The sequence below is a fragment of the Oryctolagus cuniculus genome, chromosome 17, assembly GCF_964237555.1.
Source record: "Oryctolagus cuniculus chromosome 17, mOryCun1.1, whole genome shotgun sequence".
Classification (NCBI taxonomy): Eukaryota; Metazoa; Chordata; class Mammalia; order Lagomorpha; family Leporidae; genus Oryctolagus; species Oryctolagus cuniculus.
The window spans coordinates 122,666-138,661 of record NC_091448.1 but is presented as its reverse complement, the minus strand read 5'-3'; the positions used below and the strand labels follow the sequence as shown (position 1 = coordinate 138,661).

The following is a 15,996-nucleotide window of genomic DNA, read 5'->3' as shown; positions in this document are numbered from 1 at the left end:
GCCACCCCTGTAACAATTTATGCTTTCACAAAGCTTTATTATTTTGGTTTTGAAAGGTGTCTAAGGGTTAGCTCTGTGGTGTAGCAGGTAGGGCCACCGCCTGCAGTGCTGCATGCTATATGGGTGCCAGTTCGAGTCCCGGCTGCTCCACTTCTTTTCTAGCTCTCTGCTATGGCCTGGGAAAGCAGTGGAAGATGGCCCAAGGCCTTGGGCCCCTGGACCCACAAGGGAGACCCGGAGAAGGCTCCTGGCTCCTGGCTCTGGATTGGCTCAGCTCTGGCCGTTGCGGCCATCTGGGGAGTGGACCAGCGGATGGATGATTCTGCCTTTCAAATAAATAACAGATAAATCTTAAGAAAAGAAATGTGTCTAACTACTTCGTGTTTGCTCACAAAGGATTTAAACAGTCATAAAAGTTTATCTGTCACTTTCACGTCCACCTTCACCAGCCTCCACTCCTGCCTGTGGCCCGTTTATCTACTACTAGTTTTCTTACCCACTTCTATGAATTATTTCTATTTAAGGCTAACACTTTTAAGTATCATATTTGCCAATATCATCTCATGTATCTTCATTTTTTATGCTGTTCTCTGCTGTGCAATTTTACACTTTTTGTAATCTTATTTATAATTAATTAAGTTCCTAAGTACAATGGCAATTACACCGCCAACAACCTACTAACCTCAGCTTTTAGTAGGACCATATTAGAAAAATGATTTCCAGGGCTGGTGTTGTGCTAGAAGGTTAAGCCTCCACCATATGGGATGCAACGCTAGCATCCCATATGAGTACCAGTTCAAAACCCGACTGCTCCACTTCCCCTAGCATCTGGAAAAGCAGTGGAAGATGGCCCGAGTGTTTGGGCCCCTGCACCAATGTGAGAGATCTGGAAGAAGCTACAGGCTCCTGGCTGTGGCCTGGCCCAGTCCTGGACATTGTGGACTATTTGAGGAGTGAACCAGCAGATGGAAGATCTTTCTCTCTCTGTCTCTCTGTCTCTGTCTCTCTCTCTTTCCCCTCCTTTCTCTGTAACTCTGCCTCTCAAGGAAAGAAACATGATTTTAAAGAATCCTACTAAAATGTACAACTACTCAATTATTCAACTAACATACATACATACATTGCAAACAAAACAAAGAGTTACTTACTGAATCCAAAAAGCAAAGGTAAGACCCTGAGCTCTGTGCAATTGCTTGATTTTTAGAATATCCAACTGTTGAGAAAATGAAAAAGAAGTTATTTCATAATTCAATGTCAAAAGAAGTCTCATAAAGCTTAGTATACTATGTATTATCAGGAAGCTAGGAACATTTTGTACAACCCAGAAAAAATTAGGTCAGCTTTCAAAGGAATGAGAGGGACATTGGTGGGGGCCAACATCCTACACTAGTGACCAATGTGAGTTTGACGATGAGACACCTACAGTCCATTGGGCTCCACAGTGTAGCAGGATGTACTTGTGGGAAGAAAAGTAAACTTAGTACACACTTAGTATGTCCTGGACATAGTTTATTTTATTTTTAAAGATTTATTTATTTACTTGAAAGGCTGAATTACAGAGAGAGAGACAGAGATCTTCTAGCAAGTTCACTCCCCAAATGGCTGCAATGACCAGGGTTGGGCCAGGCCAAAGCCAGGAGCCAGGAGCCAGGAGCCAGGAGCTTCATCAGGGTCTCCCACATGGGTGGCAGGGGCCCAAGGACTTGGGCCATCTTCTGCTACCTTCCCAGGTGTATTAGCAGGGAGCTGGATAGGAAGTGGCGCAGCCAGGACTTGAACTAGCATACATTTGGGATGTCGGCATGGCAGGCAGCAGAGTGGCTTTACCCACTACGCCAAAGTGCCGGCCCAAGGACGTAGTTTCGTAAAAGCAAAAGTAAAATGTCCCAGAAAGAAGTTTGTAGAGTGCATCCTGAGGACAGTCACAGTCAGGGTCTGGTCTCAAGTGGAAGCAGAGAACTCACACTTGTGTGATCCGTTGTTAAAAATCTGCTAAACCAAACATTTGATAGGGCAGCTATCTGAACCTGCGCTGAAGCCACGCCAGTGTCCACCACATCTGAGTGCATGCATATCCAGCACTGATTACAAGTCCTCTGCCTGGTGCAGACCAGCAGAACCCATCTGCATGGTCACCAAGAGCAGCATGTGTCCTTAAGAGTCCAAAATTGGGGCTGGCGCTGCAGCACAGCAGATAAAGCTGCCACCTAAAATGCCAGCATCTCACATGGGTGCCGGTTCATGTCCCAGCTTCTGCACTTCAGATCCAGCTCTCTGCTATTGGCCTGGGAAAAGCAGCCGAAGATGGCCCAAGTGCTTGGGCCTCTGTTACCCATGTGAGAGACCTGGAAGAAGCGCCTGGCTTCAGCCTGGCCCAGCCCCAGCCACTGCAGCCAACTGGGGGGTGTGAACCAGTGCTTCTCTCTCTGCCTCTCCCTCTATGTAATTCTTTCAAATAAATAAATAAATTTAAAAACAAAACAAAACAACTGGGACTGCTGTAGGGTGACATTCAAGAGAACACACCCACCTTCCCTAGAGAAGAGGCTGCCAATACCTGAATCATGTTAACCGAATGGTTAGATTTGATGCCACCAGGGGAAGTCACATATAGCCAAACAGATTTATGCAGAATTACAACAACAAATCTCTCTAGTTTTCAATGTTAGGACAAAGTTGTCCACCCAAGGGGACTTCAGCCAATTGTGCCTTTCAGCCACACCCACAGCACTCCCTTGTTTTCTGCTACAGAGGCAAGAGAAGCCTGGGCCCCGCCAATCACACACGATCACACGTCGGTCCTGTTCTTGGGTGGTACTGGAGCACCACTGGGGATGACTCAGCAAACAGAGAGGTGAGATGCACAAAGTCGTCCTACCCTCAAATTTCCAAAGGCTCCAACCCAGAGCAGTGCCCTTTTGGTGAGGGGGGTTCTCACAAAGCAGTAGTTTAATCTCTAGCTTAATCCACAGAGCTCTGCTCACCTAAATCAGTTAACAGAACAACCTTAGTTACCAGCAGGAGCAGAGAAGAAATGCACCATGGGAGGCAGAGCTGGGCTCTCACCCCTGGAGGGCAGCAGCCAGGTCCCAACAGCTGCAGCTAACTGCCCACCAGCCCGCAGAGTAAAGCAGGCACAGAGAACACCTCCTGACAAGCACAACCAAGGAGCTATTTTTTTGGGGGAAAAAAAGTGGGAAGTGACTTTCCATAACACCCAGAAATAGGCAGTTTTGTTCAAAAAGCAGCTTATCAAAGTCAGGCATTAGCAGAAAAACCCAAATCTATGAATCTGGGTAATGAAGGAAGACACATCTCACCAAGGAAGCAGCAAGTTTCTCACACTAAATCTTGTGTTTGGCAGAGACCAGGGATTTGCTTTAATAATTTCTCCCTCAAGAAAGTCCAATGTTTGTGCCTGGGGCTCCCTGTGCGGGGAAGCCCATCGCTCACAAGGGGAGACAGTCACCATGGCCACGGCAGGAAAGACTCGTGCCTGGGTGGTGGGATAGAAACATTCCTTACTCTTGGAGAGGAGCGGTGGGGTTGTATTTTATTTTGATTTTAGCCAAGTGACTACATTACTAAGAATTTTGCTCTATTATGAAATAAAATCATAACAAGTTCATCTTAATCCATTTTAAATAACCAGCCTCTTGAAAACAGACACTGGATTTATTTTCTCTGACTTTCCTATTAGAGAAAATACATTATAGGAAAATACAGCCTTTCAGATACACCCCAATTGCTTCACTTTATTAATGTATAATCCAGTTTCCCATGAATCCCTGACCCAAACTTCAACGGCCAGGAGGGTAAACTCAGGCCTTCACAATTTTACAATGGATAGTATTACTGACCTTGATTAAAAAAAAAAAAAAAAAGTACAAATATGATATGGAGCAGGTAAGAGCTACTCTGTAAAAGCATTTTCTGAAAGAAAAAAAACTTGTTTTTGAAATGGACATTAGTCAAGGATGTCGACAGTTACCAAAATGCTTTCAACTTACTCTGTCACCTGTATTTTTAAAGAATATTAAAGAACTTTCATAATGCTTTCAAAACCAATTTGTTTACATGCATTTCAGAAGTTGAAATAGATGTTCTATGATAACAAATTGATACGGTTTTCCATTTCAAGCAAATTAAATAACAAAAACAAGAATAATGTTGAGGCCGGCACTGTGGCTCAATAGGCTAATCCTCCGCCTTGCGGCGCCGGCACACCAGGTTCTAGTCCCGGTCGGGGTGCCGGATTCTGTCCCGGTTGCTCCTCTTCCAGGCCAGCTCTCTGCTGTGGCCCAGGAGTGCAGTGGAGGATGGCCCAAGTCCTTGGGCCCTGCACCCCACGGGAGACCAGGAGAAGCACCTGGCTCCTGCCATCGGATCAGTGCGGTGCGCCGGCCGCATCGCGCCGGCCGTGGCAGTCATTGGAGGGTGAACCAACGGCAAAGGAAAACCTTTCTCTCTGTCTCTCTCTCTCTCACTGTCCACTCTGCCTGTCAAAAAAATTAAATAAATAATAACATCTTCCAGTTGATGAACACAATGACAATGTCAGTGACAGATGGTCGCTACCACGGTGCTGCAGTGTAGGCCTTACATACATCACACCTTCCCAACACTTGGACACAGGCACCACTACCGCCTATGCACAAATGAGGAAACCAAGGCACCCGGCAACAGGGCCCTGTGAAGCATCTGCTCTTGCCTGAGCTCCATGTCCCTCCCATAGCCTCTGAGGCCCAAGTGCTGCAGGAACAAGGCAGGGCTATGCTGCCCACATCCCCTCCCTGGGACTTACAGGTGGGAGGTCGCCACAGCAACAGCAAGGCATCTGGTCTTAATGGGAGTTTTCTAAAACAGACTGTTTCTTCTCTTAAAGAACCAAGCCTTAAAAACTATTATTTAGGGGGCTAGCACTGTGGCGTAGTGGATAAAACCACCACCTGCAAAGCCATATCCCATACGAGTGCCAGTTTCTGTACCAGCTGCTCCACTCTGATCCACTCCCTGCAAACGACCTGGGGAAGCAGCAGAAGATGGCCTCAGCACTTGGGCCCAGCCACCCCCATGGGAGACCTGAATGAAACTCCTGTCTCCTGGCTTCAGCCTGGCCCAGTGCTGGCCATTGCAGCCATCTGAGGAATGAACCAATGGATGGAAGGTCTATGCTCTCGCTCTCTGTCTTTCAAAATAAATAAACCTTAAAACAAAAGCTATGAGAAATAGTTATATAGAAATTTTTCTTAAGTATTGTACATATTTGCTCTCTGAAACATTATGCCCTGGGGACTCAGCTACAGCACTTTTTTTTTTAAAAGATTTATTTACTTACTTTAAAGTCAGAGTTAGAGAGAGAAGGAGAGGCAGAGAGGGAGACAGGCCTTCCACCTGCTGGTTCACTCCCAAAATGGCCGCAACAGCTGGAGCTGAGCCGATCCGAAGCCAGGAGCTTCTTCCAGGTCCCCCATGTGGGTGCAGGGGCCCAAGGCCTTGGGCCATCTTCCACTGCTTTCCCAGGCCATCAGCAGAGAGCTGGATCAGAAGTAGAGCAGCCAGGACTCGAACTAGCACCCATATGGGATGCCGGCACTGCAGGCAACGGCTTTACCCGCTGCACCACAGTGCCGGCCCCTCTAAGCACATCTTGAGAGACAAGGCTGTTTCAGCAGGGTTGTCATTCACCTGTACCAACACCTACCCTCCATGTGCTAGCTCCCCTCTCTCAAAGGTAACGGAAGAAAATGAGCTAAATACAGGCAGGAAGCTACAGAGGGCAAAGCCCATTTCCCCCAAAACCCCAACCGGGTTCTCTCGGGCTGGGGGACATGCACTTTACACTACTTTCCTCACACAGCAAAACTGTTTTTACCAATCTCCAGATTAGTATGAGGGTGTTCCTGAGACCTCTGAGAAAGACATCCTGAGTTCAGAGCCCAGCTCTGTTGCAGACTGATGCCTCCACTTAGAACAGTTAACAAGTCCTGGAGTAAAAAGAATCTCTGCAGGGGTCAGCACTGTGGCACAGTAGGCTAAGCCTCTGCCTGCAGTGCAGGCAACCCATATGGATACCGGTTTGTGTCCTGGCTGCTCCGCTTCCAATCCAGCTCTCTGCTATGGCCTGGGAAAACAGTAGAAGGTGGCCCAAGGACCCATGTGGGAGACCCGGAAGAAGCTCCTGGCTCCTGGCTTCGCATCGGCTCAGCTCCGGCTATTGCAGCCATCTGAGGGGTGAACCAGTGGATGGAACACCTCTCTCTCTTTCTCTACCTCTTTCTGTAACTCTGGTCTTTCAAATAAAAAATAAATAAATAAACAAATAAATAAAGACATGAGTCCTAACTCTACAGAAAGCTACCCTCACACCCACCTTTAAACTCCATGCAATTGCACATGATTTCAAAAAACTGTGCAGCAAAGTAAATTTAAAATCCACTTTCCATGAACTTTTTAAAGTACCTTAATATATGCACACATATTTTTCAAATCTGATATGAAAACCTTAAACTCAAACTAAAGGACGCCTGATCTATTACTCCTGAAGTCATTAGCAGGCAGCAGGAATGGGAAGCAGAGCAGGGGCTCAAACCCAGGCACTCTGATACGGGACACAGACTTCCACAGGGGCATCTTAGCTGCTGCCAAATACCCGCCCCTGACCTTTGCTCTACTTTTGCTTTCCCTGCATTACTTCTACCTCTCAGTAGCCACTGCTTTGATTGTGCTTTGACAACCATTCTTGAAGAAATGCTTCCCACTTGTTTACAATTTCCCTTGAAAGCTCTGCTCATCGGCAACAGATCTGGGTACAAGAGTTTTGGTACCCATCAAGTAAAAGTTTACTTGACTTTAATCTTTCAGTCAGGATTGTGTAAACTGAACCAACAGACATGTCTGTGGTGTCAGCTACTATTTATGTATTAATCATCAGTCCTTCAACAGGGACATGAACAAGATTTAACTTCATCCTTGCAAACTGATGTGAATGCATCTCATTTGGGCACCTGTTCAAGCCCCAGCTGTTCCACTTCCGATCCAGCTCTCTGCTATGGCCTGGGAAAGCAGCAGAAGATGGCCCAAGTCCATGGGCCTTTGCACCTATATGGGAGACTCTGAAGAAACTCCTGGCTCCTGGCTTCAGATCGGCCCAGCTCCGACCACTGCAGCCATTTGGGGAGTGAACCAGCGGATGGAAGACCTCTCTCTCTTGCTCTGCATCTGCCTCTCTGTAACTCTGCCTTTCAAATAAATAACTAACTAAAAAAAAAAAAAAAAAAGAGCTCCAAGTCCCTTAAACAAATGATATTGGAACAACTGAACATCTATAAACACTTACTTCCTACCACATAAAAATTAACTCAAAATAGATCAAAAATCTAAATAAAACTCTTCAAAGAAAACACAGGTATCAATCTTCATTTGGTAATGACTGATTTGGCAATGGATTCTTAGTGTTGATCAAAAACACACATGCCACACAAGAACAAATACGCTAGATTTCATTAGAATTACAAACTTCTGTGCAGGAAAGGACACTCTCAAGAGGGTGAAAAGATATCTAAGAATGGCAGAAAATATCTGTAAATCATATATCTCAAAAGCTCTCGATTTCCAAATAAATACAACTCAACAATAAATAGCCCACTTGTAAAACAGACAAAAGACTTGAACGGACATTTCTCCAAAGAAAATACACAGATGAACTACAACCACAGGAAAAGATACTCAACATCATCAGTCAGTGGGGAAACACAAATCACGATCACAATGAGGCACATCCACTTTAGTACAGAATGGTACACTACAGACACCAGAGTAACAGGTGCTGACGAGGGGGCACAGAAGCTGGGCCTTCACAGCACTGGTAAGAGGGAAAAACAGCACAGCAACTCCTCAATACGTCTGACTCAGACTCACAATATGACCAGCAATCTACTCCAAAATACTCATATATACTCAAAGGATTTGAAAATCAGCATTCAGGGGCCGGCACTGTGGCATAGTAGGCTAAGCTTCCCCTTGCAGTGCCAGCATCCCATATGGGTGCTGGTTCAAGTCCCGGCTGCTCCTCTTCTGATCCAGCTCTCTGCTATGGTCTAAGAAAGCAGCAACAGATGGCCCAAGTGCTTGGGCCCCTGTACCCACATGGCAGACCTGGATGAAGCTCCTGGCTTCTGGATTTGGATGGGCCCAGCTCTGGCCATTGCAGCCATTTTGGGAGTGAACCAGTGGATGGAAGACCTTTCTCTCTCTCTCTGTAACTCAACCTCTCAAATAAATGTATAAATAAATAGAAAAGGAAGGTAGGCAGGCAAGCAAGCCAATGTTCAAATAAAAACCTGTATATGAATGTTAACACCACTCACAATAACCAAAAAGTGACAAGTAGCCAAACACAAGATGATATATGCATACACTTGAATTTAATTCTCCCACAGAACAATGAAATGCTGACAGAGGTCATAACGTGGATGAACTTTAATAACCTTATGCTAAATAACAGCAGCCAATTACAAAAGAGCACATCACACATGATTCCATTTATATGAAATGTCCAGAACAGGCAAATCTATAGAGATGGGAAGTACACTGGAGTAACCCACGTGCTGCCACAGAACACCACAGACTGAGTGCCTTACAGAAATGTGTCCACAGTCCTACAGGCTGGGAGTCCGAGATCAAGGCAGTGGCAGGTTCAGTGTGTGGTAAGGGCCAACCTCCTAGTTTACCCAGGTGTCTTATCCCCATGTCCTCACAAGGACCGAGAGCAAAGTCTCCTTTGCCCTGCCCCCATTTTTAAGATTTATTTATTTGAAAGGCAGAGTTACAGAGGGGAGAAACAGAGAGAGATCTTCCATCCACTGGTTCACTTCCCAAATGGCCATACAGCCAGGATGGGATGGGGCCAAGCTGAAGCCAAGAGCTTCCTTCAGGTCTCCCATGTGGTGGGTACAGGGGCCCAACCACTTGGGCCATCCTTCGTTGCTTTCCTAGGTCATTAGCAAGAAGCTGGATCAGAAGTGGAGCAGCCAAGGCTCGAACTGGTGCTCATATGGGATGCCAACGTTGCAGGCTGGGGCTTAACCAGATACAATGCCAGTCACTGGGGCCTCTTCTGAAGGGCACTCCTCTATGTATGAAGTTCCATACTCATGACCTAAACACCTTCTAGAAGGGCCCCCTCCTAACACCATTACACTGGGGTTAGGTTTCAACATAGGATTTGGAGAGGGGTCACAATCACATTGTAACAACAAATCTTTACCAAAGAATAGGAATTCAGGTCTAGTGTATTCTTAACAAGAGGCAGACCTAATTATAACCAAGGTGCTTTTTCTAGTACTTGAACAACATCAGACTATCTAAAGATGTAAGTTGAGGAACCAGGAATCAGCTTAATAAACTCAACATTCCAACTCACCTCCCCGGGGAGAAGAAGAACTGTGCCCTCCAACAACCACGAGGATACCAGACTCTTCTAGCTTCTCTTTCCATTTTTCAATGATAGTCATAGACTTGTCCTGAAAATACAACGTCCAAAAGTCAGGAAATATCCTTTGGAACAGTCAAACATAACTTACATCAGCACTAAATCACCCAAGAAAAGTTACAAATACCTGACTGGCATCATTAAAGACAGAGAGTTCCAGGGCACCTTCAAAGTCCTGTTGCAAAACAGAACTCAAACACTCATCCAGCCATGGCTCAGCATTGTAGACTGGGAGGATAATGGACTGAAATTCAAAAGAAATGGATTAACAAACAGAATTCCCTTTCCACCGCTCTAACCTACTTCCCCTTCACTATCCACACAGTGCTCACTTCTGCATGGCAAAGCTTGATTTACAGAGCAACCAAGAATAAGGCTTCCCAGGAAAGCACGTGTCCCTGACAAATGAAAGCGGTTTATTCCTTCTCTCCAAACTCTTAACATGCGTTTGCTCCAGAAGACATGTCTTGGGAGCAGGCACTGCGGCATGGGGTTAGGCGGCCACCTGCAATGCTAGTATCCCACGTCAGAGTGCCAGTTTCGAGTCCTGGTGGTTCCACTTCCAAACCAGCTCCCTGCAAATGTGATGGCTCAAGTGCCTGGGCCCCAGTCACCCACCTGGGAGACCAGAAGGAGTCCCAGGCTCTTCCCGGCTTCAGCCTGCTGTTGCAGCCACTTGGGGAGTGAACCAGCAGATAAATCTCTTTCTATCTCTCTTCCTTCCTCTGTCCCTCCTTCTCTCTCTGTAGCCCTGCCTTTCATAAATAAATAAACCCATTTTATTTATAAAAAAAGATTTAGGTTTTAGATTTTCCTGAATTGGTCTTTAAAATGTTGCTGAAAGGGGAAAAAAGTCTGGAAGCAACAACATTTTTTCCCAGCTCAACAGTAAATTCCTGCGCTTCCAACTGCAACTCAGAAACATTATTCTGGATGCAACTAGCAGTGTGTTCTCAACCCCTTCCTGAAAAGAACTCATTTGTCCTTTTTTGGGTGGAATAAGCTTTGTTACAAACCACAGTGTTAAAGAAACTGCAAAAAAGTAACCCCTTTTGCACCACCTACGCAGAGAAGAACCTACCCAGTGCCACACCAACACAGTGCAACCCCAGCAGGGCACGACTACACACTGCACCACCTAGGTACTTTGCTGTCAAAGTACGGGAAGCAGCACCTGACAAGACTGCCGTAAAGTGTGACAGCACCAACCCTACAATACTGTCGTAAAGTGTGAGGGGCACCATTCCCACAATGCCCCACAAAGTCAATGTGCCCAGTGAGTCCTCTGTGTTTTACACTCAATTTTAGCTGGCTTGGCACAAGCTCTGTATTTTCTTGGAGCCCAACAAGTAAAACAAAAATTTCTAAGCTTTTCTGGAGTAGTCAATGAAATCTATCACTCAAAACAACTGAAAATAGGAATAAACTTTTCATTTTACACATAAGGCAACAGAGAACAACCACAGAAATTAGTCTGTCCTCACCTTTAGGTATATATATATATATATATATACACACACACCTATCTCCTAATGAAGGAGACAAATTCCTAGACAGAACACAAGCAAGAACAGGGGTCAGGTGAGTGCATGTGCCTCATATGCACAGATGAGTATTTATGGAAAACTGGCAACTGTCTGGCGCAGCAGTGAAGACGCCACTTGAGTTCCTCCATCCTGCATCAGAGTACCTGCTTTCAGTGCTGGCTACCCTGTTTCCCATCCAACTTCCCGCTAAGGCCCCCTCTGGGAAGCAGATAATGGCTCAAGGACTCGGATCCCTGCCACCTACATGAGACCTGGATTGAGTTCCTGGCTCCTGGGTTCAGTGTGGCGGTCTCAGCAGTTGCCAGCATTTGAGGAGTAAACCAGTGGATGGAAGACCTCTCTCAGTCACTGTTTCAAACAAATATCTAAATCTGTTTTTAAATATTAATTTAAAATTCATAGAAATGGCGTTAATGCTAAGTCTATTTTGGTGCAAAAAATTTTGAAATCCTTGCAGTGTTTTCATAACATGCATTTTCCATGAACTATCTGAAGACCTTTGGTGTGTATACTCCAGTGTGTGTATAAAATAGATATGATTTTAGGCCGGCGCCGTGGCTCAATAGGCTTATCCTCCACCTTGCGGCGCCGGCACACCGGGTTCTAGTCCCGGTCAGGGCGCCGGATTCTGTCCCGGTTGCCCCTCTTCCAGGCCAGCTCTCTGCTATGGCCAGGGAGTGCAGTGGAGGATGGCCCAGGTGCTTGGGCCCTGCACCCCATGGGAGACCAGGAAAAGCACCTGGATCCTGGCTCCTGCCATCGGATCAGCGCGGTGCGCCGGCTGCAGCGGCGGCCATTGGAGGGTGAACCAACAGCAAAAGGAAGACGTTTCTCTCTCTGTCTCTCTCTCACTGTCCACTCTGCCTGTCAAAAAAAAAAAAAATAGATATGATTTTTTAAAAGACTTTATTTATTTGAGAGATAGAGTTACAGTGAGAGGGAGAGACAGAGAAAAAGGTCTTCCACCTGCTGGTTCACTCCTCAAATGGCCACAACAGCCTCAGAAGCCAGGAGCTTCTTCCTCGTCTCCCACGTAGGTATAGCCACCCAAAGTCTTGGGCCATCTTCCACTGCTTTCCAAGGCTATTAGCAGAGAGCTGGATCGAAAGAGGAGCAACCAGGACACGAACCAGCACCCACATGGGATGCCGGCACCACAGATGGAGGCTTTACCCACTACCAGCCCTAGATATGATTTTTAAAATAGTAAATGCAGGGGCCGGCACTATGGTGCAGCAGTTTAACGCCCTGGCCTGAAGCACTGGCATCCCATATAGGTGCTGGTTCGAGACCCAGCTGCTTCACATCCGATTCAGCTCTCTGCTATGGCCTGGGACAGCAGTAGAAAATGGCCCACTCCCTGCACTCCCGTTGGAGACCCGGAAGAAGCTCCTGGCTTCAGATTGGCACAGCTCTGGCTGTTGCAGTCAATTGGGGAGTGAACCAGCAGATGGAAGACTTCTCTCTCTCTGTGCCTTTCCTTCTGTGTAACTCTGACTTGCAAATAAATAAATAAATCTTAGAAAAAAAGAAAACAGTAAATGCAAATACTGTTATAAAAAGCTCACAGATAGGAGTGTTGAAAATGCAACTGTTTCTTTGCAAATGAAACAAGGATCTGACCCGGCAGAGCTTCACTTTTATCCATAAAACAACTGCTCTGGGCTTCCTTTATATATACGTGTGGGTTTTGCTTGTTTGAACGGTAGAGACAGAGACCTCGGATGTCCTCTTCCCAAATGCCCGCCAACCGCCAAGACCGGGTGTCGCACGTGGGCAGCCAGCGCCTCACTACCCAGGCCACCAGCTGCTGTCTCCCCAGCACGTGCATTAGCGAGAACCTGCGATCTGGAACTGCGGGAGGGTCTTCGGGCGGGACGCGGCGCCCCGAGGGGCGTCCCCACTGCTGCGCCGAACGCCCGCCCAGGGTACGATTACTTGTCTCAAAACCGGCAGTGCCTCGTCGGCCTCTGCCTAAGACCCTGCTCGACCTCGCGCCGCAGTGCGAGCGCGGGGCCTCCCCGCGCTCCCGCGGTCCGGGCGGTGCGCTCGCTCCGTCGGCCTCACAGCCCGGTGAGCGCGCCGGGGAACGGAGCGCTCGGGGCTCGAAAGGCAGCCGAGCGGACGCGAAGGACTCGGGGACCCGGCAACGCCTTCCTCTACGCCCGCCGCCCGGCCCCGCAGGCGCGCGCGCAACGCCCGGAGGCGGGTCCGCGGGGACCAGAGCGTGAGCGACCGGGGCGACGGCGCCCCCGCCGCACCTACCACGAGCGGGCGGGCCCCGCGGGCCCGCATGGCCTCCGGTCTCCTCAGGACGCCCCGCGTCCTGCTCGGGCTCCGCGAGCCCCGTAGTCGCTGCTTGCGCGCGTGCGCGGGCAGCGCCGGGGGGGGGGCGGGGGCGGGGCCGGGGTCAGGCCTCCTCCGATTGGTGCCGAGACGTGTCGATCCTGCGGGGGCGAGGCCGGAGTGGAGGGCCCAGTTCCCCACGCGCGCAGCGCCAGGCTCTGGGGGCGGGGCTCGGGGCGGGCGCCGGGGCCGGCGACTCCCTCGGTCGGGGCCGGCCTCTGCCGTAGACGGCGCCTGGGCTCTGCCGAGCGCTGCGAAGTCGGCAAAGCAAACGTTTGCTTGACCGCGGGGAAATTGTGAGGAGGCCGCATGTTTGAGTGACGGGGCGGGATCTGTGAGGAGGACGCCTGCGTTCCCACTGGGTGGTGACTGGAACCCAAAACCTGATAACCTTGGGGCGCCCTTAAAAGGAAGCGGGACGGGGCGCGGGAGAGGGGCTGAGGACGGGAAGTGGCTCCGGAAGGGCAGGTGGACGTGGAGGCCCTGACTGACCCGGGGCCGGAGCTGGGCTGCTGGGTTCGAGCGCGCGGGGGAGTCCCCGGGCCTTCGCTGTGTCCCTGGCGTCAGCCCAGGCCGGGCGATCGGCTGCTGGCTTCGCGGTGGCCTCACGTCCTGAGTCAGCGCTGGCGCTGGTCCCCCGTCGGCGCCTCCCCCAGCAGCCCTCGGAGAAGACTCCGCTTAGCGGGAGACGACCCCAGGCGCCGGGGGTCCCCGGGAGCGGTAGAGCAGCCGTCCTGCCCTTTTTTGAGAACATAGCGCCAGGCCAGCAGAGAGAAGTGTGCCCATGACCCGCCTGTTCTCTGGACCTGCAGACCCGCACCGAGCCGGATCCCTGTGTGGGGGCCTGAGGGCCTCGCTTCTCAGGGGAACAGGGGCTCTGTCACCCGGGTGGGCCTGCTGGCGACGGGCCCCTGAGGGGTGCAGAGCCCCTCACGCGAAGGGCGATGGGGACAGGGAGGCTCCTGCGGAGAACAGGTCTGGGGTACGTTGGGGCCCGGTGTGATGAGTGGGCTCAGGGTTGGGACGCGTATCCATGGATTAGCCTGTGGACTACTCCATCTCTCCCGGACCAAGCACCTGACTGTTCAGTGAGCACCTCTGCCGGCAGAGAGCCAGCCATGCACACCTCTGCACAGCAGCTGTTACACATAGCCACACTTCAGTGTGAGCACCACTTCCAGTTGTGACTTTTTTCCTCATTAATTTGACCCAATTTGAACTTTTTGGACAAGTAGGAACCATTACGTCAGATGAGTGAAATGCAGCCTTGTTGTAGATAAAAAGCCATTTGCAGAATATTCCTCAAATGCTTAATGTTGTTTGGGGGTTGGTGTATTCAAAATAGCCTCATTTCGACACCTCAGTAAGAAGTAGCGCTGAGGCCACCAGAATGCACTGTAGGCTCAAGATAAGGGGGCAGAGAGCAGCAGCTGCAGCTGGGTTCCGGCACAGCCATGCTGCCACGTGGCATTCAGAAGTAGGCTTGGCTGCTTTTGCCTTGCTTCCTGTGCATCTCTTACTGCCAGAAATGTGCTCTTCACTGCCTTTCCCCCAATACAAATTTGATTAGAATGTCCTTTCTGCAAACGTTTGGAGAACCAAGAGGCACTTCAGCAATGCCAGACTATATTCATTTGGTGTTCCAAAATCCAGGGGTGGTGAGAGGGCCTAGGCCCTGGGGACTGGGGCACAACACACACACACACACACACACACACACACCCGTGAGAGGAAGTGAGGTGTGGGGGTTGGTGTTCGCTGGATTGAGATCCTGTGGGCTTAAGTCAGAGGGAAGTAAGGTCATGATGAAAGATGAACAAAGTCACAAGGCCCCTCTGCAGCTTTGGGCTCGCTGCACGGACAGCTTCCTTTAATTTTAACAGTTTATGCAACATGTTATTGGATGCTGGGTGTATTCAGAGGACTTGGTGCCAGCTGCCAGGGCTTGGAATGGGGAAGACTGGGTGCTGTGGTCTGTTTGTGCACTACCACCCCCAAAACCAGGTGCTGGTGTTAGGTGGAGCTATGAGGAGGTGATTGGGTCCCCAAGGCTCTGCCTAGTAAGTGGAATTAGTGCCCTTATGAAAAAGGCTTCAGGGACCCACAGAGGTGCCAGCTTTGAGGAATGGGCTGTCACCAGACAAAAATATCTGCTGGAACCTTGACTTTAGAGTTCCTGGAACTGTGAGCAAAAATTTCGGTTGTTTGTAAGTTACTCAGTATATATTCTGTTATAGCAGCCCAAACTAAGCCACTAGGTCTCCAAGTCTAAGAACTGCACCACAGCCTCTTCCAATGCTGATATAGGAGAAGATGTGCTGCAAGTCTTCGACAAATGTCACCAAACTGGAGATGCGGCCCAGATGGCGACAAATCTGCCATGAATGTTATCAGTGAAGGCTAAGTCCAAGCTTTAAAGACAGTAGCTAGAAGGTTTCTCATGACAGCCCACACCCCCAGACCTCCATGTGCCTTTCCCAAGCTGCCAGATGGTACAAACCTCAACTATGGTTCAGCCCCTTGCAGTGTATGTCCCTTGGCGGTCAGAAGTACCTGGGACTGCAGGAGGCTGCAGGTGTTGGCCAGAGCACCCTAACAATAAATGTGTTC

At 49.1% G+C, this 15,996-nt stretch overlaps 1 protein-coding gene across 23 annotated transcripts in view; it reads right to left on the bottom strand.

Moving 5' to 3' along the window:
• Nucleotides 1-13,411, bottom strand: part of B3GNTL1 (UDP-GlcNAc:betaGal beta-1,3-N-acetylglucosaminyltransferase like 1) — a 99,510-nt gene extending 86,099 nt beyond the window's left edge. For 5 of the 23 annotated variants that reach the window (XM_070060062.1, XM_070060063.1, XM_070060064.1 and 2 more), the window contains exons 1-4: nucleotides 13,306-13,411; nucleotides 9,621-9,737; nucleotides 9,425-9,524; nucleotides 1,149-1,213 (exon numbers count right to left, since the gene is read on the bottom strand). In XM_070060062.1, coding sequence (XP_069916163.1) covers nucleotides 1,149-1,213; nucleotides 9,425-9,524; nucleotides 9,621-9,737; nucleotides 13,306-13,335 — 312 coding nt within the window. In that variant the 5' untranslated portion in view covers nucleotides 13,336-13,411. Of the gene's footprint in view, nucleotides 1-1,148; nucleotides 1,214-9,424; nucleotides 9,525-9,620; nucleotides 9,738-10,111; nucleotides 10,392-13,301 lie in introns of those variants that run through there. The other 18 variants (XM_051838829.2, XM_051838831.2, XM_051838827.2 and 15 more) reach the window with 9 other exon arrangements.
• Nucleotides 13,412-15,996: the final 2,585 nt, after the last annotated feature.